Source organism: Augochlora pura, chromosome 1 (assembly GCF_028453695.1).
Source record: "Augochlora pura isolate Apur16 chromosome 1, APUR_v2.2.1, whole genome shotgun sequence".
Lineage (NCBI taxonomy): Eukaryota > Metazoa > Arthropoda > Insecta > Hymenoptera > Halictidae > Augochlora > Augochlora pura.
In genome coordinates this window covers 9362367-9387482 of record NC_135772.1, presented here as the reverse complement: position 1 = coordinate 9387482, position 25116 = coordinate 9362367, and the positions used below count along the sequence as shown (strand labels likewise).

At 36.1% G+C, this 25116-nt stretch overlaps 1 protein-coding gene across 1 annotated transcript; it reads right to left on the bottom strand.

Moving 5' to 3' along the window:
• Positions 1–15922: 15922 nt before the first annotated feature.
• Positions 15923–25053, bottom strand: LOC144468484 (adenosine receptor A1). Its single transcript, XM_078178000.1, has 3 exons — positions 24801–25053; positions 24027–24243; positions 15923–17374 (listed from the first exon to the last, which is right to left on the bottom strand). Exons 1-3 carry the CDS (start codon positions 25051–25053, stop codon positions 16708–16710), a joined length of 1137 nt encoding a protein of 378 aa, XP_078034126.1. The 3' UTR covers positions 15923–16707.
• Positions 25054–25116: the final 63 nt, after the last annotated feature.

The window sequence follows — 25116 nt, the reverse complement described above, 5'->3', positions numbered from 1 at the left end:
GCCTAGCTTGTATTAATTTACTGTATTTGGGGTTTCACTCTTTCCGCGCATTCGTCCGGTTGGCGCGCCATCTGAGGCACGCGTCATGAAATTCTATTCGTAAAGGAGCTTCGATTTTCAAATAAATCAAATCTGTTGCGTCCGGTGTACATATTTACGAAAGCTGTTCAATCTACTTTGAAGTAAATCCCTGGAAATGTATTATGGCGATAGATTATAATGGCGAAAAATTAATTACAAAAATTAATAAATTTTCAAGTTCGATACGGTACGTTTTCCCGTTGTTCAATCAATTTTAGCTTTCACACAGGTTAGTTCTTCATCTAATAACATAATTCTGGGTAGCGTTCCGAAAAAAATTCAATGGTCTTAAACAAGACTTTCAGATTTTACTTGATTTTTTCAACGGTCTATTGAGAAAATAGGCACCTATTGTCGAGGTTTTGTACAAATAAATTATCTGATTTAAATATTCTTACTCAACACCTGTAATTTAATTCAGTATTTGATATAAATTATTCCCGTCTGATATATACGTGTTTTTTTACGAAGATTTATTGTAAATTGAATTACAGGTTGGTAGGAAACTATAATAATTGAAAAGGTGGCAGAATCTTCGTTAACATAATTCATAAACGTGAGCAATAACAAAAATTTTGTCATTTTGTCTTACATCCAGATATACGTATACATATACGCCTCTCGTTATTTAACTACATTAGTACAAGGGATCTGTAGAACATAAGTATGGTTTCAAATATTAAGAAGCCAGAAATAAAAAATTTATTACTGAAAAAAATTCGACATATATGTATTAACGGATTTGCTTATTCAAGAGTTTTTGTCGTTGATTTGAGGTCAGCCGCTACCCTAATTAATAAAAATAGCGACTGACAATTGTTAGCGTATCGTGCCTGACGTAATTTCCTCTTTCTCTCTCTTTCTCTTTGTGTGTGCGTGCGTATGTGCGTGTGTGATTAGGAATGGATTTTGCGTCGGTTCTTTGAAATAGTAACTAAATCGATTCCATGTGAATAAAATAAATGCGATTTCCATTAGCATTGAAATAAATTCTTTAGAGTGCAGTGCTGCGAATGAAATAATTACGATTTAATTTTGTTCGTTGTGCACAATTGATTTAAAGATGGCGTTGCGAAGAAATTCGATCTTCTGTTGTGTTGATCAATTTTCGAGATTTTCAAAGTCCACTTACTTTCGGAAAGTAAGTGTAGACGCGTTTGGTACAATGTCGTAGTGATGAAGACGCTTGTTTGCTTCTATTTACGCTTTCTTAATACAACACTGTACAGATATGATGTTCACGATTTCTGAATGTGTTCTGAGTGCGTTCTAGTTGATCTAGATGTGTTCTGTTCGACTTAGGTTGCGATCTGTATGCGTTATGTTCGAGTATTAACCACTTATCTCCGTCGATGTATTAAGAAAATAAATTTTGTTACGCGTTTTATCAATCCTACTGAGTGCAGTTATCTTGGTAATTGTTCTACAATTATCCTAAAACGTGCGAAATTTAGGAATATGTTACTATAAGCATTTTGACATAAATCATAGGAGAAGTATATTTATTATAAGATCTAAAATTGCCATTTCCTTATGACGTGTATATACGTCGTACGCAGCTAACAGGTTAATTTCGTTCTGACTGCGTTCGTCGTGTTCTGTCTGTTGTGACCTCGGTTTTCTGTTGATTGGCGGAGGAAATGAAGCGTTTTTGATTGGAGGTGGGTGTATCGGAAGAAACTTGGAATGAGGTGTGGGAAATTTGGTCAACAGTTCTAGTTTGTGTCTTCTTCGTTTGTCAAAGTGAAATTTATGAATGGTTGTCCGTGCAACGGTACTGTAGGTCTGTCGCACGTGTTGTCCGTTCGTCGGGTCGAATTTCTTTAAGTGCAGTGGTCGTAAAGTACTTTCGTTCGTATGGTTCTTTACCTATTGCTAGACCATTCGCACATTTATGACTTAATTGCTGAAGGGATGACTAGGTACGTACGACCTGTTCTTTGAATTAGTGCTACATTGACACAAACGCATTGCAGTAGGTTTGCTTTTCGACTTTTCGGACGCCCGTACCGCATTTACAATAATGGACAGATGTTGCTGCCCCAACGAACAGCTCGAATGGGCACATCGCGACTTTTGCATTAGATCATTGTTATTGAATCGATTTTAAAGTTAGTGTTGGGGAACCATCGCATTGCCAGTAGCTTCATTCGTCTTTCAGAGTCCATGCCGCAGCTGAAACCCTCTGCAGTGTGATATTCGCGATTTTCTTTAGAGTCGCGAATTCAAGTAACAACGGTTGAGTTAGCGTAGCGATTGCAAACGCGTTTTTCTAAACGTGATAGCTGCAGGTACTGAGCCTTGTAGCATAAGACTGTGAAACACATTTCTGCGTAACAAAGACAACGTTACTAGACCTCGATCTATATCCCAGGCCGACTGGTAGAATTTTCATTTTGCGAGCTTGAACTGTCGTCTTGGACGAAGGGAACATTCGTCCTGGCGTTACGACGTCCAGGCGGGTGGGTGGTGCGTAGCGTTGGAATCTGTGGTGGATTCCTAGGGGCTGGGAACTGCCCCTGTTGCTAGGCTATCTCGAAATAATAGCGTTGCGAAAATTCTACACGTTGTCTCAGCGTTGCGAAAAATGACAACGGTTTGCGTTAGTATTTCGAAATAAATGTTACACTACGAGTAACCAGTTCAAGGATCGCTGCATTATCGCAGAATCGTCGTCGATTCCCTTAAACCCTCTTAGTACCGAACAACAATATATCATTGTTGGCTATTGTTAACGAGATAGTTTTCTTAATATTTTTATTAAACAACATTTCATTATCAGGATTTTCAAAGTTTTTGCAATTTCTTTCCGAAACTTTATCAAACTCCGTCAAACGAGTTTTAAACATTTCGCTCAGATGCAGACTCTTTTCGCCGGTACTAAAAGGGTTAATGTTACGTGGAAACAGATCAATGTTCGCGGAATTTTCACTTTCGAATCGAAATTGATTAGATCGAGATTATCAGTGCACAGCGTTGCGAAAGAATAACTCCGCATTTCATTACCCCTTTGTGCTCTTATATTCTCTCTGGATGCGAATTATAACTGGTCTTCTGTTCGACATTGTCACAAAATTGTTCGATGAAATTAGAGTGGAATTGCAATTATAAAAGTTCGCGGAACGGATGATCCGTTGTAAAATCAACGTTTTCATTCAGAATCGTGTTTCCACTTAGTATCACGTAGGTAACAATACAAGTTCGCGAGAGTTCACCTTTTTTTAATGAAATAAATTAGCGTCGCAGTGAAATAGATTAGCGGACCACCATTTTTGTCGAATTTTTATTTGACTCTTCTTTATTTTTTGTTTCAGATGTCGATCGAAGTGTTAACCAATGTCTACGGGTCAAAGATTGGGCTTTACCTGCACCCCTAGCGGGAGAAAACCAGTGTTAGGTTTAAAAGAATTTCCTTGTTAATAACTATCTACTATCTTCAGGACTGATAGAAAGATCCTTTTGTATTTAACAATGATTTTTAATAATTTGTCAAGGTAAATTTTCAAAAAGATATTAATACTAATTCCTACGACAATTTGTCGCGTCTATTTCAGATTTTTTGATAAACGAAAAGGAAATAATGACGATGCAAGAATGACACTTTAACCAGGAATTAATAACGTGTTATCTATTAAGACGTAATTTATTAAGGAGTAATTTATTGAGATGTTATTTATTAAGGCATTATTTATTAAAGTAACATTTATTAAGGCGTTAATAATTAAGGAAAATTTGTTGTAAAAAAGGAAGCTGCAAGGAATTCTGGTTTCTTTCCGACTCTCTTTGAAGTCTGTAGTCACGGCAACCTTCACGTTGATAACTTCCGATTTCCAATCAGTTATAGATCAGAAAAAACTTCGATAATTCTATAACTAATTCAAAATTGATAATTGTATAGAGCTATTCACATGGGCTATGAAAGTAGTTTTACTTTAAAAATCTAATTTCTTGTCGTGCGCCGCTGATTGCGTGCCAACCAAATGGAGCGCGAAAGAGTAAGATTGCAAGCACGGTAGAATAATACCAAGCTACATCGTTCGTCGGTGTGTTTTTTTCTACATGTTTGTGCTGATTCATGCTCTCTTGCTTATTCCCTGTTGTCCCTCTTTTTCTTTGACTATGAAGGCAGCACTGTCTCACCAGTAAATCATCACTCGATCAAAGCAAAGGAAATTTCTGTATTATTCCTCGTTAATGGATCGAGCTGTAGCCTGAAGGTGTTAAAGAGTAGGACCCGTTATTATAATTTGTCCCACTTTACTTGTACTTCTCGACCACATTATTGACCACCTAATTATTGTATTGTCCTGAATGTTAGCGCGAAAGAATGATAGAATGCAACAAGTGAATTTATAAAATGGCATTTTAAAAAGATTCTAGTCTTCTGCAAGAATAAATTCGTCGCTTAAGTCTTTAAAAAACGAAGTAATTTTTTTAATTGTTTCTTGCGATGTAATACAAAATTCGCATAGAATTCTTTTTGGCAAAGCGTGACGCTGGCAATAGACAATAATAATAATATTTGCTGATCACAAAAATCCGATATCTCACTTACAACAATCTAATAACGTAACGATTTAACCGGTGTAATTCTGTTGCTTTTGATCGTCTGTTTAGATCAAGACTTGTGTTTGGAATCTGTCTAATTGATGCATAAGAGACCTTATAAATGTGATTATACAATGCCACTGGCAATCGACTGGCATCAACAAATTATACTAAAGAGAACGGACAAGCTCTGTCAAGGACCGAGAGATCTCGAATTGGAATTAGTAACAGGGTACTGGACTAACTGTCAGTTGTGTTAAAGGAAGAATTTAAATAATAAAGCAGGTTTGCACCGATCTTTCGTAAAATTTCTAACTGTTCCTTGAAATGAACTGCTACAGAAAGAAAAATGAAACCAAAAAATGTCACATTGCTCTTTTTTTTATTATAGTACTTAAAAATGGAAGCTTTTCTTGAAAAAGTTTTTGGTATTCATTAGTGGAAAAATTAGAGAAATGATTTTATTATATTGAAAACACCGAAAAATTGACTTTTAGTCACAGAATCACATTTTCTTCTTACTGTACGACGCGATGTAAGGCTTCCGTCTGATCGTTGGTTCAAAATTATAATCTTCGCCCGGTAGAGGCATCGTGCCGCTGTGCGGGAGTCTCGACGCATGGGTTATCTCTCCCAATCCGTGCGTTTGTCACAGCAACGGAAAATGATGTCGTATAGAAAGAAATCTTTTTATTACAACATTATAAAATCTACATTTACAGAATCCATGATAAAATACAATACATCGACGAAACCAAGCGTTGTTTTCATTTTTATAGCGGTGTCCGAAAGGTGACGTTGTTAACGACAATGTTTGCAAAATAACATCAACGCGAGAAATATATCCAATAAAAAATAAAAACATGATCATGGCATACGTACGCATATCGATGTGCTATAAACGAGAGTGTTTCATTTAGACTTTATAGTGTTGCTAACATATCTACCCCTAACGGCTAATATACGATACGTGAACGGACTTTCGCTACTCTAAACTGTGATTAATCTAATTCGCAATTCTCTTAATCGACGGTTACATAATTGTTTACTCTTCATCACGCGTTAGCGTACACTCAGCAATACAACATCGATTTCATTACTTTTTATTTCTTTTTTTCTTTTTTTTGCCATTTTATTATTTTATAATGAAATAATATGAAAAAGTTTCAATCACTACAAAGACAACGGGAAACTTTATTGTGAGTTCATGGTCCACGGAGTTTCGTGTGCGGCGACTTAGTACAAGAATTTTACAGGAAGAAATTAAAGACATTAAAACGTTAATTTTATTCTCGTCTTGACTAACAGTGCAACCTGCGATATTCAATTTTTATAAATCGTGTCGTGACAATTTGAGTCGAGTGTTTGTAATAGTGACTCTATAAAGTTATTCAGGCATTGATTATATAGATCCTTATACATTTGTTGTCATCGAGTCAATTACAAAATCTTATAGCGACGATAGTGTAAATCTTCGAGAAACCAAAGTTCGGCAATCGAGTAAAAACATGAAAATCTTTAGAAAAAAGTTAGAACAATACAGTTTTCTGTGCGAGGTGAAATTAATTGTCGATTCATCAGAGAATTCTACGACTCGAAATGACTTTCGGTCCAATTACAAGTTACGAGTGACTTTACACACAGCTCAGTACATGTATTGGTGCGTCGATACTTCGTTCAAGCGTTAGTCTGGTTAGTGTCGAACGATTTCTACGGCTTTAGGCAGATGTCGACGTTTTCATTCTGTGGATCAATGAAAGTGGAATTCTTGACAAGAAATTTCATTAACTAGACGCCGTAGACGGTACTAAAAATATATTTAGCACGACACTGTTGTCTCTCGTTTAGACACAAACTGTTTAAGCGAATCATTACGAAAAATGGAAGTTTTCGCCATCAATTCCAAGAAACAAAAGCTGAATAGTTTCACGAGTTCTTCTTTTAGCAATTTTAAATTGAAATTATTGTGATGGTAATCTTAGCTTTTTTTATGTCTTATGTTTTATCTTTGCACTTTTGACGTAAATGCATCAAATTACAGTCTAGTTATTGTGCAGTTTGCAATAGAATGTTTAAAGAATTAACCGATAGTTTGAATTGGAAGACTAATAAATGAAAAACGCTATTCGCATGTTCGCAATAAGTTTCATAAAACAATGAGTTAGTCCGTGTAAGTTAAAATAATATCGTCTCTGCGCAAATGTTAACAATCTTTCAATATCTAGATCGAGTTACTTAATCGCTTTAGGCATAAATGGCATTGTTCTAGCTGAAACATTAAAGGTAATTAAGTGTAATAAAAAAAATGGGAGGAGTTAGGTAGAAATAATAATAAAAAAAAATTAAGATTCCAGAGTCTAAATGAACGTCCACTCCTTTAAAAAATAATAAGAAATTGATATGAGACCTCGTCATCCTTTGACACAGTTTCAACAATAAAAGTACTTGGAATACAACAATTGCTTCGCTCAACAATTACAGAAAACGCTTCAAAAATTCTGTTCAGTTTCAATCTCTTATAAGTACGTACTTATAACATGGGAACAATAAATATCAGTATGATTATTCTCATAATATAAAATACGTAGAAGGCTTTCGTTGTAACAATGCGACGAGCGAAAGCCATTAGGAATGTTATTCTGATTCAAAGACTGCGGAACTTCGATGGAATCAGTAACAACGTAGAATTTGACATCATTCACGGGGGAACGTATACAATATGTTCTTGAAAATTTTGGCTGCTTGGAATATACATAATTCGCAAGGAAGATCCGCAGTTCGGTTATTTACAACTATGTACACCTTACGCCGCCACGGTTAACATTAGATTCCTACGGTCGTTCAACGACTAAGCTACGCGAAGTAGAATAATTGGTTCCGCACATCCGTTAATCTTTCACGTATATCGGCGGTTTATTGAAAGTAGCACCATACAATCATAGTAGCGATCCGTTTGTTGCCGATTTTCGGAAACTGTTCAGGCTACAGGGACATAATCGGTCTATACATATGTACGCCGTTGCGCTTATTTAACGTGCTATATAGGTTTACCGGGAGAACTGGAAGTTTATGGGAGGAGCCGGGAGGATTTGGTCTGCGCGCCGGGAGGGAATTGGCGAATGAAACTAAGGAGAAATGATGGGAGAAAATAGGGAGAAGTGTTGGAAACTAATGGTGACTAATAGCAACCATCTATCTCTCTCCCCCCCTCCCCTCCCCCCTCTCGTTCAACTTCACTCGGTAAAACTGTACATTGTTTACTGGTTTCGATACAATTTCATTATTCACTAGTTACCGGAGCAATTTTTATGCGTTAGCTTCTTGGTGTTGAAGCTAAAGTGCAGGTTCAGTACGAATTAGAACTATTTTTATCGAGATTAATGTTTCAATGAATCGAACGAAATACATATTGATAACGCATTTATATAATGTCCGTTCCGATTTTGAATATACTTTAACCATTTGATAGGTATAGAAACATCATCATGGTGTCTCGTTGAACATAAGAAATTACAATTATCAATTGATAAATTAATTTAAATCTCGTACAATCGTTCAAACGAAGTTAATAAAATTATAGCAAGCATGCAGTGAAAAATGATTAAACAGCTGGAAATAAAATTTGTTTCTGTTAGAACAATTTGAATAAAATTCAATATGTGTCTGCCAATTAAATAGCAAGCATTTATTTCCTGGACGTAAAAGCTATTCGTGTAAACGTTTTTTTTCGCAAAGTAATTGGTTCTATATTAAGATTGTTAAATACCGTCTGCTTTGTATAATGAGATCGAGGCTTTCATCCTTCTTTTGGATGCAATATAGAAGCGTGATTAACATGACCAACATGTTAAAAGTTATAAATTTTTAGTGTATGATTGCTAAACTGAAAAATAAGTAGGTATGCAAAAAGTGATCACTTTATTATGAACAGATAAAGAAATTCAATATCTTTTTTCAAGAAGAGAAATTTCCGCTTTGTTAAAATTAATCTTTTTCATTTTGTTAGAAATGCATAAAAACTAGGATCTAATTGTGACCGTATCTCTAATTCCGTTTTTAATCGAATTCAGAGAGCGGTGCTTTCAAAATGATAATCCATCAGAAGATCGGTAATATAAACGATTAATAGATCTTGTCTCAATAAAGTATTATTATACAAAACAAGGGATTACTTTCTCTTTAGTATATTGCCCGACAGACACAGCACAAGACGTGAATGCGATTATAGACGAAATACATCCGAACATAGATTACAAAGGATATGCATAGAATTTTCTGCGACAAGCGATATGACCACGTGTGCAGTGCCTGTCGATAAAACCGATTCCGATGCTCTGCCTCATACTGTGTTGCTACACTTCTTTCTGGACAGGCTCGACAACAGACAGCCGTTTCGTTAAAGCATTTTTTAAAATTCATTCGCTGGATCTTCAGGCCAAAAACCATTGAAACAAAAAATGTTGACAGTGATAGAGAACCTGTAATACAAACAAAGAAGATGTATGCCATTTTTCTTGACGTCTCCCCGAAACAATGTAAAGGTGCCTGTTGTCTAAGCATAAACATTTAGAATACATAAGTCGATCGATTGCATTAGACGTTACGTATAATGCAATGATCGAGTACAATTTGAAAAACGTGACGCCACGTTTGCTATCGTTACAACAATCATCGTTAGCGTGAATTAGTGTGCACACTTATAGACGGAATACGAATTGTATACGGATTAGTCATTTCACTTTATGAAACATTATATATTGTATAATCTAGGGTATACAATATACACTCCCAAAGAAAAAGATAGCACACGCGTGCTATAATTATGCGTTATAATTATGGTACAGGAAATGTGCCAATGATGCAGAAAGACTACCTTCTACTAATATGTAAACACTATCTATATTGGAATTTCTACGAGATATTCTCTTAGGAAGAATGGAGACACAAATAGACAGAGGCAAAATGATAGCACACTCAAGGTTTATTTTAATGTTCTTCAATATGTCGCGAGGTTTAAGGAAGTTAAAGTGGTCAGTCGGTGTTCAGTGTTTCTTGATATTGGTATCTGTCGCATTTAGCAATAGGCCGTGGCGAAAGATTATCTGACAGTGACATAAATGCAATCCTTATTTTAAGAAAACGGAAAATAACGATTACAGAAACTGCGAAAGAAATTGGTCGAAGCAGAAAAGCTGTATATAACGTATTAAAAGATGTGGATAATTACGGTAAAAGGAAAAGCACTGGAAGGCCAGCAACCCTATCTCACCGTGACGCAACAGTAATATACTTCGTGCTGCATTTAATTCTTGTGCTACTGCAAGAGAAATTACTTGAAAAGCTGATACGCAAATGTATGAACCGTCAATATTATGAACCGATCAAATAAAAGCCAAGCCACGATTAACAAAGAAGCATAAGGAAATACGCCTTGAATTTGCGAAGAAACATATACACTGGAGGAAAACCTGGAGGAATATAATCTTTACAGATGCAAAACGGTTTTGTCTGGATGGTCCAGATAATAGTGCATACTATTATCATGACATTCGTAAAGGACAAATAACAAGAATTAGACGAGAAATGAAAGGAGGTGGAATAATGATTTAGGGCGGCATAGGTTACAAAGAAAAAACGGATATTAATTTTATACAAGAAAAAATTAATAGTGCAAGTTATTTGAGATTAATAAAGAACCAAATTGATAAGTATGCACAATGCATTGCAGGTCCAAAATTTGTGTTCCAGCAAGATAATGCTGCCGTACACACGACAAAAATTATTCATGAATATTTTTCAAAGAGATAGTTCCTGTTTTGGAATGACCGGCGTGCTCCCCGAACTTAAATATCATTGAGAATTGTTGGGGATTATTATCAAGAGCTGTCTACGCAGAAGGTAGACAATTTGAAAATTTAAATGACTTAAAAATCAGTATGAAAGAGGAATGGAAAAATTGATCAGAGTCTTCAATTAAAGTACCGTATAAATCCTTACTAAAAAGAATGATAGAAGTATGTAATTGAGAATCACGGAGGTTCCACATATTATTAAACACAGGTACAGTTATATCATTTTCATATTTGTCTATTTTAAATTTATATAAGATGGAATATTTTTCAGATACGCTATCATTTTGTCTGTATTCATTTGGGTATTTTTATTTTTACGACGAAAATTCGTTGAAGAAAAGTCAATAAAAGTTATGTTTATATATTAGTAGAAGGTAGTCTTTCTGTATCATTGGCACATTTCCTGTACCATAATTATAACGCGAGAAATTAAAGATAGCACGCGTGTGCTATCTTTTTCATTGTGAGTGTACAATATTGTACTATTGTGTTTCTTTTTTTGAATTCTCTTATATCACGTAATGAACGAGATAGATCTATGAGTATTCGTAATGGATTTCTTAAAATATAATAGAGGACGTGTCACAGGCACGTTTAAGTCTAAATCATATAAGTGATCTGTGGTTTTGATAATTACATCGTTCAAAGTATCTTCAATGTATGCTCTGTTATAGCAATATTTTGTTATATAAACAGCGTACATAGAATGAGACGATAGTAATGACACAAGTTCACATAAGCCTGATAGCCACGATAGCAAATCAACATTGTACAATAAACTGTTCTCTTTTTCGTTCTCCATGGATGATGTGAAAACTATAGTGAAACGTTTGAGATCATATAAAGCTATTTTGTCTTTATCCTAATTGGTTGTTCCACAAATTGGTGGATATAGAAGCATAATGTTACAAAGATTTTGCTACAAGAAGACTATAAAAGAAATGTATCTTTCATTAATATGTCTGACCATTCTGCAGTTATTCTACTATAAACGAGCAATGGATGAAGCTTTGCGTAATCCATGTTTCAGCGATTTCACTATTTTCTATTTAGAGTTTCCGTATCGAGTACTTGAAATTGTGAGACATTCTATTTTCTCAAGACTGAAAACTACGTCATTTTATTGCACACTGTTAATTTGTTTGTTTTTTTTTCGCGCAACATCACTCGTTATGTTTTGCTCTACTTCCACATTCTGTATAATTCTTTATTTTTTTTGTATAAGATATTGTATGTATACACGCACATTTACAAGTATGTTAGACAGTTAGACGACTAGAATAATTTCCTCTTCTCGGTAAAACGGAACTTTCACGAGCGCCGCACGTTCTCTGCGACCAAAGGAAAAAATTATACAAATTCTTGATTTCCAGAGTGGTCCAAAATGGTAACCGCACGATGAAAGATTACAAAATGTTTAATCGTTAGCTGTGTCAGACATCGTACAATGAATTTTCGAAGGATTGATCCACGGGATTGTTTGCCTCCCTTGTTAGTGGAATAATCATTCATAAACATTCACGGTATATTAACATTGACTATTGCCACACGTAAGAGTTTTATATTTCTTAACTCTGAACAAGTATATATAATTGAAATTTGATTATTCAGACGTATATTAGTTTGCTAATTTCGTTAATAACTTCAGTAAAAATCCACAACACGTCCTCGAAGATTTTGATTCGCAAGAGAAGAAATGTACAGCGAAATATTTCGAGGATCAGCGACGATCTTCCATCGTGATTTCGGACCACTCGCGCAGTGTACTTTGTTTTTTTTTCTTTTTATAAATAATCTCCTCTGAAGAACGGCAAAACTGAATGACAAGCCGGCTCGAAAGTTGCGACACTCGCAGAACAAGTAAAACTGTATAATAAAAAAGTAGCCGAGAAAAACGGTTACGACAAACTTTTCCTGGTCCCAATTTCTCAAGCATTATCATTATCGGCGTTTCTATCGCTCGGCTCTCCCCAGTCTCTCGTCTATCGATTCGCATGGAATCCCGACGTGTTCAATCATAGCCCGAGATTTTTGTACTCATGTTAGAGCGAGATCCGTTTTGCTGTTAACTTTTAGCAAAAGATTTTCGTCGTTTCGACGTCAGTCTTAAATTTTGCACGAGATCAGCTGGAAAATGTACTACTGTCACATTAGAATTGTAACGCCAATAAAAGTAACATTGAAAACAAACCCTGCATATTTTTTTCTCTGGTTTTTAATATATTCTGTAGATTGTACTCTTTAATATTAAGTATAATATGAATATAGCATGTGTACTTGAGAGAATTATAATTGTCATTAGATTTACATAGAACACTGTTTACTTCGCTTAGGTCACTGTTTCTATGGCGTTGCAATTCTTATACAGCGTAGCAAAATAATTGATAATTTGTTATTGGTATTATTGTCGAGCAGATGGCCTTTAAACGTATCCTCTGTTTTCCGTAGTTGGAATATTGTGGTTTTTCTTTAGCACCGAGTGTCTTAAATTATCTCATAACTATAATAATATTATCAACATGCTTCACAAGAATAGTTGCAATATAGAATCGGAACGCCGTTTGTACAACTCTGCAGAATGATTAGAATCTAATGCCAATTTGTTTATAGCAGACAACGTATTGGATCGAGTTCATTGCCTCCCGCAAATCATTATTAATTTTGTATAGTACGCTTTAGATTTCCAAATGAATTGCTTCCATTTACTACAATGTTAGCAGTTGAACTTTTTAGATCAAATAGGTTTCGAAGATGTTCTTCGATTATAAAGTAAGATGATTTCTGTTAAAGAGCCATTATTCGCTAAATCAATCATTTTTGTACATATTTCTTTCAATTCTAACACGTGGTATACTATACATATACTATATAGTAGAAATTCTTTATTCTTTTATTCTCATTTTTTCGAATTGTCACAGCTATTTAATTTTTCAATTTCTGCTTTTCATGTTGAACTAAAAGAATTAGAATTTTATAAATATAAACGTATGAGCAGTATAAAAATATTGAAAACGTTCTTATTTTAGAAATCTGACTTCTAGGTTAGGTCTTAAAAGGTTTTTTTCCCTTTAAATATATGTTTTCATTGTGGCAACTGGCATAAAAAATAACTTAAGTAGAAAAAGATTCCAAGTACAAAAGTAGTCGATTCGGCGTGGAATCGCCTTGAATCGTAATAAAAGTGATATGATTAATTGAGTTGTGCAAAATTTAAGGCTGCAATGTACATAATGCCGCAATTACCGAACAATCATACCTAAAAGTGTGATCACAGATGGACAGAAGGCATGTATAGCTGCCCTGGAATGAATTGAACCAAAGAGACCGTATGCTACCTATTGTCTCGAACAAATGCTGGCCTAGTGGCTCTTCAGGATACATACTTGTCTCTGATATACCACCCGGTCCTAGACTCGTCTCATTTGGATCAATTCATCACGAGAGATCTATAACATACAATATATTTATACACACAGTCAGGTGATACGTTGCTGCGATAATTATCAATTAATAAATAGAATTAGGAGACCAACTACCTATATGTATACGAATTGCTATTATGTATTTACAATGAATGCATTTCCCTTTTTTTTTGTCCTTTGAAAGCTCATCGTGTAGTGAGTATTTCTTTCCCTTTTCTTGTTACTGCCACAATAAATTCCTCGTTTTGCAGGAATACACCGGTTCGAAGATACAGTAGAGTGCATGTAATTAATTAACGACAGTTATATTGAATTCTATAAATTTCGCATTCCAAATGTTCCTCATTTGTTTGATTTCATGAAATGTTGTGTATTGTTTTCACAATCCAATTTTCACATATTTCTTCTCATTTCTATTGTTTTCACTTCACGACTGTTACTTTTAATTTCTCATTGTATCAAAGAATTATTACAAATAATTGTTATCATTACATAGAAAAGAAAGGTAGTATCAAATTGCAAACACGAAATGAGCGTTTTGAAGAAAACTATTGGGAACAATTGCATATAATAATTGAAAGATTGATATTAATGAAATCATTTGTACGATATGCATATATTTTTTTCGTTCACCGGTTTCTCGTGATTCATTTTTTATGCCTAAATAAGTGTTACAATCGCGCCTTAATAACTCTCGTACACAGAATTAGTCAAAATGATCAAACTTTTCCCAAAATTACATCTCGGGAATTCGTGTTTGTTTAGGTCCAAAGAGTACACGTTTTTTAGTCGTGATTTCAGTCACATCTACAGATCCTACTTGTTACATAATATATTATTATTCTTCAAATATTCATTGCGTTATGGAAGGTGGTTTTACTTCGGTTGTGGACTGTTCGAACGCACTCGCAAACCTGTGTAGGTTTTAATCTTTTGTTGCTTGTATTTTTTCAGTCTTCAGAACTTTATCTTCAACTGCTTTTTCATAGAACAGGCCTCGAGATAGAATTAAAATATATTACTTTTTTTTTTTTAGAAATAAGTGCTGCAAGTTAACCTGTTGCAGTAGAGAATATATAGGACTTTGATAAACTAGAAAACGCTATGTAAGAAAATAGAAACATCATTCTGCAATTCCGTCTATAAAATTAAAGAACTGTACAGCGATTCTCTCTTTCTTTTCATTGTATAATATATAAAACAGTCGACTCATAGGAGAATGGAGTTGGAAGAATATATTAATGCATGGCAAGAAAAAAATAGAAGGACTTTCTCGACCCTCGTGTACCATTTACGTCAATTTCATTCACATGCGAACCTTAGTTTCTCATTTCTAGTTACTTTTATATAATTATTAACGAAATTGTGTCCAATGAAAAGACACGAATGTACGAATGTTTTACCTCTTTGTTTAGTATTGATCAAAATCAATTTTTATTCCGTCTATTTATATATTTGTCGCTTGTATCGTGAGTAACATGAGCCACACATTTTTATATTAAGACGTTTCAAGCCTGAAGTGTTTTCTTTGGGAAAGAATGATATTAGTATACGAAATTGTAAACAGTCGAATGATCATGAAAGTATAATAAAATCCGATATACAGAATTATATTGTAATAAAACTGATAGTCAATGTTTTGAAAAGCAGCACCAAGGAATGTGTTGTAAAATTGTTATCATTACCAGATAGTCAACTATACAAATGATGTTAATGTTAGTGACGATAAATCGTCTAAACGGTACACGCAGGTTGATCGTGAGCAGGGTAAAGTTTCAAATGGACGGCGATTGTTTGCTTCGGTGTTGATTACAATCTCCTAACTGTTTCATTTCGCTCCGAGTCTAGTCAGCAGTTAGGACATTTTCATCTCGATACAGGAACAGCGAATGACAGGATTTCTTTAAAAAAAAGTGACAAGAGATCACAGTTTCGATCTCGCTCTTGTTGCATGAATGAATATAAAACAAAGCTAAGCAGGTACATATCTGAGCGTTTGCACAAATGTTTGGCTCTAACGTATTGTCGAAACTAAAATATTTCCAAGAAAATTTCATCAGATTGAAGACAATAGTGCATTTATATAATACGAAAGATCTAATTTTTTTGAATGACGCAACGAATTGCAATAAAATTTTGTATACATAGAAGATGTGTTACTCAGAAGATCGGCCTCTACGATTAGACTGTAGATTCTTTGCTTGATAAAAAAAGTGATACGAGTCAGAAAATACATCGAACAGATTTTGGAATACTCTTAGACTAATGTCGATCGAAACCGTGGCTTGCAATTGAGGTAGACAACTTTTATTTTGCATAAGAATCCGCAGTTTATTCGTACCCTAAGATCTCGAAATTTTTGCGGTCTGATAAAATGGGGGTGTACGTTCTTTGTTAAGCATAATTAGTTTGTCCTCGTGTAATAAAACCTTACCGGGGAAACCCCCAAAAATTATTTAGCTGTACATTATACGTAGGGCTCAAAACAAGACAAAACTGAATTAATTAAGTCTTTGAAAACTCGCAATTAATTTAAACAAAATACCAGTGAACTGCGCATAAGAATAGCCCTCGCATGCTTCATTAAATGAGGTGACTTCGAGCGAAACGAGATAAAAAAAGTCAGGCAGGTTAATCGAGAAGTCAGATTGAAATTCGATGAAGCTGATTTCATTGGGATAAACGTAACGTTCTGGCGCAAATGACTTGCGGAAAGTCAGTCTCAGAAGCGTTTTGGAAGAGGCAGCAAAGAAGAAGTATGAATTGGACGGCGATCGTTCGCGTCGCGTAGGACGCTCTCGTTTTTAGAGCTCGTAGACGTCTCGGCCGTTGGGTCTGCCCAATTCCCTGGTGGACCTGCAGGACGCTGGGCTGGTGTACGAGTGGATGATGTGGACCCTGAGACGTACGTCGCTGGCGTTTCTGGCGGGATCGCCTCGTGTCCTCCTCGAGAAGCTGACGGTAGTCTTGCAGCAGCAATAATGGAATAGTTTCACGTACGCGCTGCGAAAGTGTCTGTCGGCCACGCAGTAGACGAGGTTGTTGAAGCAGGATTTGGACAGGGCGAACCAGGCGAGATTGTAGAGGTAGCGTGCGCTGACCGGCCAGAACGAGTTCAGGCAAATGGCAACGAAGAACGGCAGCCAAAATATCAGGAACATCGCGCTGCTGTACATGTTTGCCTTGGTCAGCTCGTAGTCCCACGAGAAGGCGACCGGCGGCTTGTACGAGCCTCTGGTGGCGTGTCGGACGCGGATCACCAGCTTGATGTAGAGGAAGACGGTCGTTAACGTTGGCACACCTAGCAGCAGACTCGCCCCGATTACCTGCTCCAACGCTATCCTGTTAAAACGACGCCGACAAAAGTCCGGACCGCCGTCCAATGTCGATTGGAGCACCACCGTCATCGCCGATATCAGCCAGGCGCTTATGATCGTCGTTGTCACGCGACTCGATGTGAGAATGGCGTATCTGTGAACGAAATCGGATTGGCGTTAATGATATTCTTATTTGTTTCGTGTGTTCGTTTGACTGCGGATTTTATGCGTTTATAACCGAAATCGGTAGGTCAAGCGTAAAATAACAACAGTATTTATACAATTTGAAAATATTATTTTTTGCTGTCGGTTCATTAAAATTATTCAGGAAATAAATAACTATGTAGTTCCACTATCTTGTAATTCATGAAAAGAGTTTTTATTTTACATAAAGATCCACAGTCTAATCATGGTCTTTATTGTCATCAATCTCTGATGGGTGAGAAAATTGTATACATTAGAATTACTAGGTGTGCAAAAGAGCTTGCCTGATATGCAATATAAGATTAGGTAATAGAAAGAGGATGCAATAATTAATCACATAGGCTTTTCCTCTTTACTAAAGATTTTCAGCTTTGTCTGGTTATGAAGCTGTTTCTGATTTGTCCTTGAAAATATGGCGATATTATAAAACCTAGAATTGATGAGAAGCTTCCTTCGTTGACTAAGAGATTATTCATTGAGAAAAGGATATATAAATGCCATCGCCTTCTTTTAATTTATACGTTTCATAACACTTTAAAAATCTGCAAAACAGACGTAGTCTTGTAATCATCCTTCTGCACTTAGTAATTGCAGAAAAAGTAATTTGAAACTCGCTATTCTTTATCCAAATTTTGAGTTGTCTGCCAATATTATTTAAAATGGAAATAACATTATTTGAAACTGTTCATATGATTGACAACGAAATATTTACCTTAACGATGCCAGTAATAATAACCATGCGTTTCCAAGTAAGGTAATTAAAGTCACAACAGTATTAGGAGATTGCATCGAAACGAGTAAATTGTTGTTTACGTATGCTGTGGACGGTAACAGATATCTCTCATTTCATTTCGAAGTGTAAATATTTCCCACTAAAGTTCAGCCATCAAATTCCATCCTACATTTACGCAAGTGTTTGTTCTTACAAATCAATGCTCTCTATTTGATGAGACAAGGGGGTGCTGTGTTTCATGAGTTCTTGAAATCAATGGAAATAATTATCATCGAACGATCTCAACAACTCCTGGAGTGTTTAAATGATTATTCGACGGAAAAACGACCGTCAATTGCATGAAATCCCTATGTTGCAATAGCCATGAAACAAAAGCTGACGGAACTCGAGTGGAAGATTTAACCGCACTCTGACCCTCGCAACATGCTTTGGGAGATCCACACTTCCGTAATTCCGTAATTCGTAGATCAAAATACAGAGCATTTTTTCATTGTAGAATGGCCAGAAAGGTAAAGGAAATTCATAGCTTCCGAGAACAGATGCTTTAATTGATGCACGCACTCTGTCATTGAAATAAATGCTTAGCAAAAATCAGCAGTTTTCATTGAAACCACCTAATATTTTAAATTTACAACATATGAATCTAGAGAAAAAATTATTTTTCGTTAATATTAAAAGTGTTTCTTTTCAATGATAATACATTTATCGAGGAACATTGTTTCGTACAGCGAGTGAAAATTTGTGAAAAGATGTGAGAATGTCTACCTTGTAGACCATTTTAACCTGGGTGAAACATGATTTGTCATGTTGGGGATTAAGCCGTGTATCACACATGTTCGGCCAAGGAAGAGATAACAGTTGGCACCGCCCACCACTAAAGGTTATTGGCGCAAGACCAAGGAGGTTCTTCTCGGAAAAAATGTTTCCGAGATTATTTACGATTATCCGCGACATTTAAATCATGGTTATGGCAATGTAATTGGTTAAACTTCCCGTGAACGTTTTGTGTCTCTCCGCCACGCGTCTATAAATTCCCTCGCGAATGTTTTCGCCCACAAGTTCCAATAATTTCTCCTTATCATCTCCCACTAATTTTCTTTAACATTTCTTACCGATTCCGTTTAACGCCTCCTATAAATGGCCCCATGGGGTCGTCGCATCATGCCTCATTGGCTCGTCCCACTAATTTCCCTTGGCTCCACCCACGAACTTCAAGATCGCTCGCGGTGTACAGTGTTGTGCACTAGCATCGTTTGACTGTTACCCAAACGAAATTTCTAACGTTCGAGAAATAACCAGACGATCGATCAACATACACCGTGCAGCCCGGTGCGATCTACGAGAGTTGCAATCACCAAGTTAGTTCGCTTCGTTAACGCATCAATGCGGAATTTAATGAACTCCGGCGACTCTGAATTGGTTCGTAAACGCACCATTGTTTTCGGTGCTGATGAAGCGAAGTACTCACCGCCGGGAATTCGGATCGTTATTGCTCCCAGACGACGAATCGCGAAAGATCGTTGCTCGCCGCGGTGTCCACAAAAAGAATTTCTACATAATACCCAATAATTTAGGAATATAAATTCAGTCCCCGGTGCTACGGTCATTAATTTTTATGATTTCATGTATAACGCGAACGACATTATCACCGTTATCAAACTACATTATGATGATTTACCGAAATTGCACGTTCGCTAGAACTCCGACACAGAATAATCGCATTTGTAACGGTATATGACGGTATATTTCGTGTGATATGACGGTATATTTCAGAGTGAGTATTCACAACGGAAATATAGACGCGATTTAATGGGTGCAAGAAAGATAACAATATAAGAAAATCAATTTTTCAGAGAGGCGAACCGCTCATTTGAAATTCATTAAAATTTAGAAAACGTAATTATGCATAATAACAAAACATTTTATCACATGCCTTGTGCGTAACACAAGTATAAAATTCTATTCCTTCTTTTTAATATTTTCAAATTTTCCTATCTTCCAATGTCACCACATTTGTCAAGGAATGTTTCAGAAAAGAAAGAAATATTTAGTCATGGTTGTATTCCTTTTTCGGAGAAGCAATCGATCATAAATAACTGAAGACACATTGGAAAGAAATAAAAAATATTTAGATTCATATCAAGAGGTACACGTAGAAAATTAATGTAGAGATTAATGTAGAAATAAATGTAACGTCGTTAAGTTACATTCACATTTTCGTGCACCCTTAAACTTTGCCGTGATACCTCGTAATCTCTCTGTATTGCCATGGGCAATAATAACGCTTGAAGTCACGACATCGTCTCTGTTAATGTTCGCCGAAGCAAACAGCGCAGCGCAACGGACCCGCTAACAATCGATGCGACGCTCCCGTCGGACCTAACAATTTTCTCTGAGAAGCCGGCCTTCCCTTTGAGGACCGAGATATTCCAATCAGGGTCGTCATATTCACTGGACAACTTAGGTAGAATACCGAGAAGATATTCTAGGGTCCGCAGACACATTTTAGAGTCTACGAAAAAATATTCTAGGACCTGCGACACTGTGGCGGTCGTGAAAGGACTACAATATTCAGCTTCGGTACAATGCTCGGAACCCGAGACAAAATTGTATAGTCTACAGGAAAACTTTAGAACCTGCGATAAAGTTCTACGAAACATTTGAGCATATACAGTGGGTCAAAAAAGTATTCGGACACCTAGTCTTCTTGCAATATCTTTAGACAAGCAAAAAATACATAAACAAAAACTAATTCAATTAATAGTCTACTATGTATAAAGATAATGTGCAAATGAAGAATTTCTAATAACGCATAACAAGAAAGTAATGCAAGAAATACGAGAATTTGAGAACCAAAAAATTATTCGTACACTTTCCGTTATAATTGAAAGTTTATGATTATTGCGGTACTCTGTTGCAATTAATATTTTGTGTGCATTCCTTTAGCTTCAATACTGGCTCCCAGTCTTCTTGGCATAGATTCCACCAGTTTTTGAGTTGTTCCTTTTGATATTTTTTGCCACTCTTTTAAAATTACTCTTTGTAGGTCCGATTTCTTAGATATTTTTCTTTTTCTTACTTCTATATCCAACACGTGACATAAATTCTCTATTGGATTAATATCCGGGGACTGTGGTGGTGTAATTAATTTTTAGGAATATTGTATAGTATCCATTCTCCTGTTTTTATTGCTGTATGTTTTGGGTCATTGTCTTGCTGTAAGTGGTAATTTCCAGTCAGGCTCAATTTAGCTGCACTTTCTTCTAAATTATCCCACAACACCTCGATATACTTTGTGGCATTCATTAACCCATCGATAAATGTAATGTTTCCAACACCACTGTACGCCATGCAGCCCTATATCATTGCGTTTCTTCCGCCCTGTTTCACAGTTAGTTTAATATTCTTTTGTTGAAGCTCAGTATTGGGTTTCCTCCAAACAAATCTCTTCCTATCTGACCCAAAAATGTTAAATTTAAACTCATACGAGAAGATAACACGTTTCCTAAATTCGATGGGTTTATTTACGTACGTTTTAGAGAAACCTAGACGCTTTTATCAATTTATATTGAGGTGGATAGCGAGAATAAATAATTATCCTTTTCATCACCCTCGATTTATTAACACGGAGTTTTCTTTATTGCGGAGCGTACACACGAGACTTCTGTACGCGGAGACCGCCACCAAGGCAAGAGAGCGAAACGCCTCGGCGACGAACAGAAAAAGATCGCATGCCGATCGTTATTTCTCGATCGTGTCTAATACAATCGCACCGTTGGTAATCGTGAACGAACGGTCGCTACAATATTATTAATATACGGTTTTTCTCTTGCAGTTCTGCCATATATTTCAGCAGAGTGCACAATATTTCGTACCGTTTGAGAGCTTATATTCTCCCCTGAAGTTGACGCGATATCGTTGCATAACGTTCGAGCACTTACAAATGGATTTTTTGTAGCCTCTTTAATTATACTCCGACGCTCTCTAAGTGTGATTATCCTTGGCTGACCTGTTCGTGGCTGATTTTCTGTGGTTTTCGTTCTCTCATATTTTCTAACAATGCTCTGCACTGTTGTGAAAGTTAAATTCAGTTCTTTACCAATTTTTCTATAATTTTCCCCATGTTTTCGAAGGAAAATGACCCGAACTCGCACCGATCTTGGTATTTCACTTTTCTTCGCTGTCACAATGCTTGTACCGAGTTCACAGATGCACAAGAGACACAGTACAGGCCAATGCTACTATGTAAACAAACAGTTGTTTACATTTTGGTCAGTATTGCTAGAATGCATGTGTGCTTCTTAAAATTTAGCAGTCGAATTATAAGTGTACGAATACTTTTTTTGCTGTTAAATATTAGTATTTCTTGCATTATTTTTTTTGTTATGCGTTAATAAAAATTCTTCATTTGCACATTATCTTTGTACATAGTAGACTAGTAATCGAAATAGTTTTTGTTTGTGTACCATTTGTTTGTGTAAAGCTATTGTAAAAAAACTAGGTGTACGAATACTTTTTTGACTCACTGTACCAAAAAGTTCTACGAAAGATTTGAGCATATAAAAATAACAAAGATTCGCATTATAATACGTGGAAGTTTCACCAAAATTGGTGGAAGTTCAATTTGATCTCTTTAGGGTGCAAATCAGAATTTATCACCATTGTCGGTGGAAGCAACGTTCGTTATCGACTAAATCGGCTGTGATTGGATTATTAGCTAATCGGATTAGTAAATATTATAATGCGCTTACCGCTTTGTTCAATTTTTAGAAAATTTAGAACTATTCTGAGTGAGCTCGTTAACGACGTATTATCCAGACGCCTGCGTCCTTTGACATGCAGAGAACGCGTTTTTAAAAATTGTGCAGCTTCGCAGAGAGTTTTCGCATCAATGGAAATCAAAACGGAGGAAAAAGTGTTTGGAATGCCACGAATTGCGTACAGCAAACGTTGATCACCAGCGTTGATCGATCTGGAAAGATTCGGAATTGTAGTCGAACATTCTGCACGTAATTTCGTCCAACGAATATTAAACAAAGATATTTGCGAGAAAACTGATTTTAGTATGTTTCGAAAAAAATAAAAATATATATAGTAATTCATTCACGCTATTTTTTTTAAGCGTTCTATAAAATACGTCGAATTTTATTTTTAGATGCATGCTAAATACGATTTCGATGCTATTTTAAATATTTTAGCAACCGTTGCTACAGGGTCGGCCATAGAAAAGCGGTGAACCGTACAACGCGTCTACGTGAATCATCGCCAGTACAGCCTTTGTCGGTCTGCACTGCCCGCAATTTTGCTGTTCGCGAGACATCAGGGAACAGAAAGATATTTTTCTGAAAAATTATCAATGCAGTTTCCGACTAAATAACTTTATCTTGAACTTTCGCAGTAAACTTTAAAAGAACAAGAGCTCGATTTATTTTATTTTGATCCTTACCGAATTGACAAATAAAAATTAACTCTGCTTTGTAGAATTAGAAACACTGTGACGTGATAGAGAATGCATCTAAAATTTTAGGTGGTTGCACATCCACGGATATTAGTTTATAGTCATCAGTTTGGAGGTGCATAACACATGATTGCCTCAATTATTCACTTAAAGGGCCAGAAAATAATTGAAATATTTGATAGAAGTACACGTTTATTTTCCCGATCCGTTAAAATTACTGACATTTCGTCATTATTATTACATTCGTCGCGAAACAGTTTCACGTTTCATGTATCAGTTTCAGTTTTTCAACTTCTATGCATCAGCAGCTTGTAACATGATCGTTGATGAGGTAGTTTTCGTTATGAAAAGCTGAGAGAGAAGCAAGAGAAGACGGAAACTCGAAGTCACGGGTATTAAGTGTGTCCTTACCTTTCCGGCGGTAGACAAAGGCGAGTGTAATTTTCAGCTGCGATGGTTGCCAATGTTAACACCGTGACCAAAACACATAGAGCTTCGAGTGTCCATTCGAATCGGCATGTGCTCAATGACTCTTCATGGTCGGCCAGGATCACGATAACCGACACTGGTATCACAAGGCCCGTTACCAATAAGTCTGCCAACGCAACATTCACGAGGAACGCGTTTCCTGAAAACCAAAAATTCGCTCATCAAGGAACTGTTCTCGTTGTTGGAATTCTTAATCTCAGACATATAAACTATACGCATTCATGATAAAAATTATTAAACGAAATATAAATTTTAAACACGAAATATAAATTTTAAATCTACAGTCTGAAGAGGATTATCGTTATAATCTCAGTTTATGTATCAATTGAGTTCGAGAATATGAGGTTAACGTACTCGTTAGAAACAAAATTATGAAAACAAATACGATAGACACAAAACATAGTGCAATTTAAAACACTGCTTTAGTGATCAAAACTCTCAGCGACGATATTTCCAAAATGGAAACATACGACATTCGTTTTTGTGACCACAAATTCGTTTCAATCGAGCTCAGAAATTATTTATGATTTAACTTAATAATGTTTGAAATTGAATGGAATGCAACTGGATGCACAACAGTGAGCACGAAGTCCGTGAGACGATACAATGTGCTGCAAGTGACTTCCTGTCGTTTGACAGTGACCGTGATAGTGATATCAATAGATTCACGAGAGGATAGAATAACAACCGGCAGACCTCGTTTCTTCAACTGCTCCTCGACCACTACCGCGGAAATCATGAAGACGTTGCCGACGCTGCCGCCAACGGCCATCGAAGATAATAAAAGTAGTCTTGCCACTCTGGACCAGGCTGAAGACAATGTCACCGGTGAGATATCAAGGTCGTTGTCCAGTTCATCTTCGGGCTTGTCCGTTCTTACATCCGACTCGAGGCCCATAAGTTCAGCTAAAGTGCTCGTCGCGCTTGTATATGTTACATTCGCGTTCATTTTGGAACTGGAATGCAAACAATGTTGCACAATTTTATGATAGAACTTGCGTGAATGATACTA

Excerpts from the sequence above, each read along its gene's own strand:
- LOC144468484 (XM_078178000.1), bottom strand. The coding sequence starts at position 25,053 with ATGAACGCGAATGTAACATATACAAGCGCGACGAGCACTTTAGCTGAA. Across the intron at positions 24,244-24,800 it reads GGAGCAGTTGAAGAAACGAG|GAAACGCGTTCCTCGTGAAT; the intron begins GTCTGCCGGTTG and ends TTTGGTTTTCAG. Across the intron at positions 17,375-24,026 it reads CTTTGTCTACCGCCGGAAAG|ATACGCCATTCTCACATCGA; the intron begins GTAAGGACACAC and ends TTTCGTTCACAG.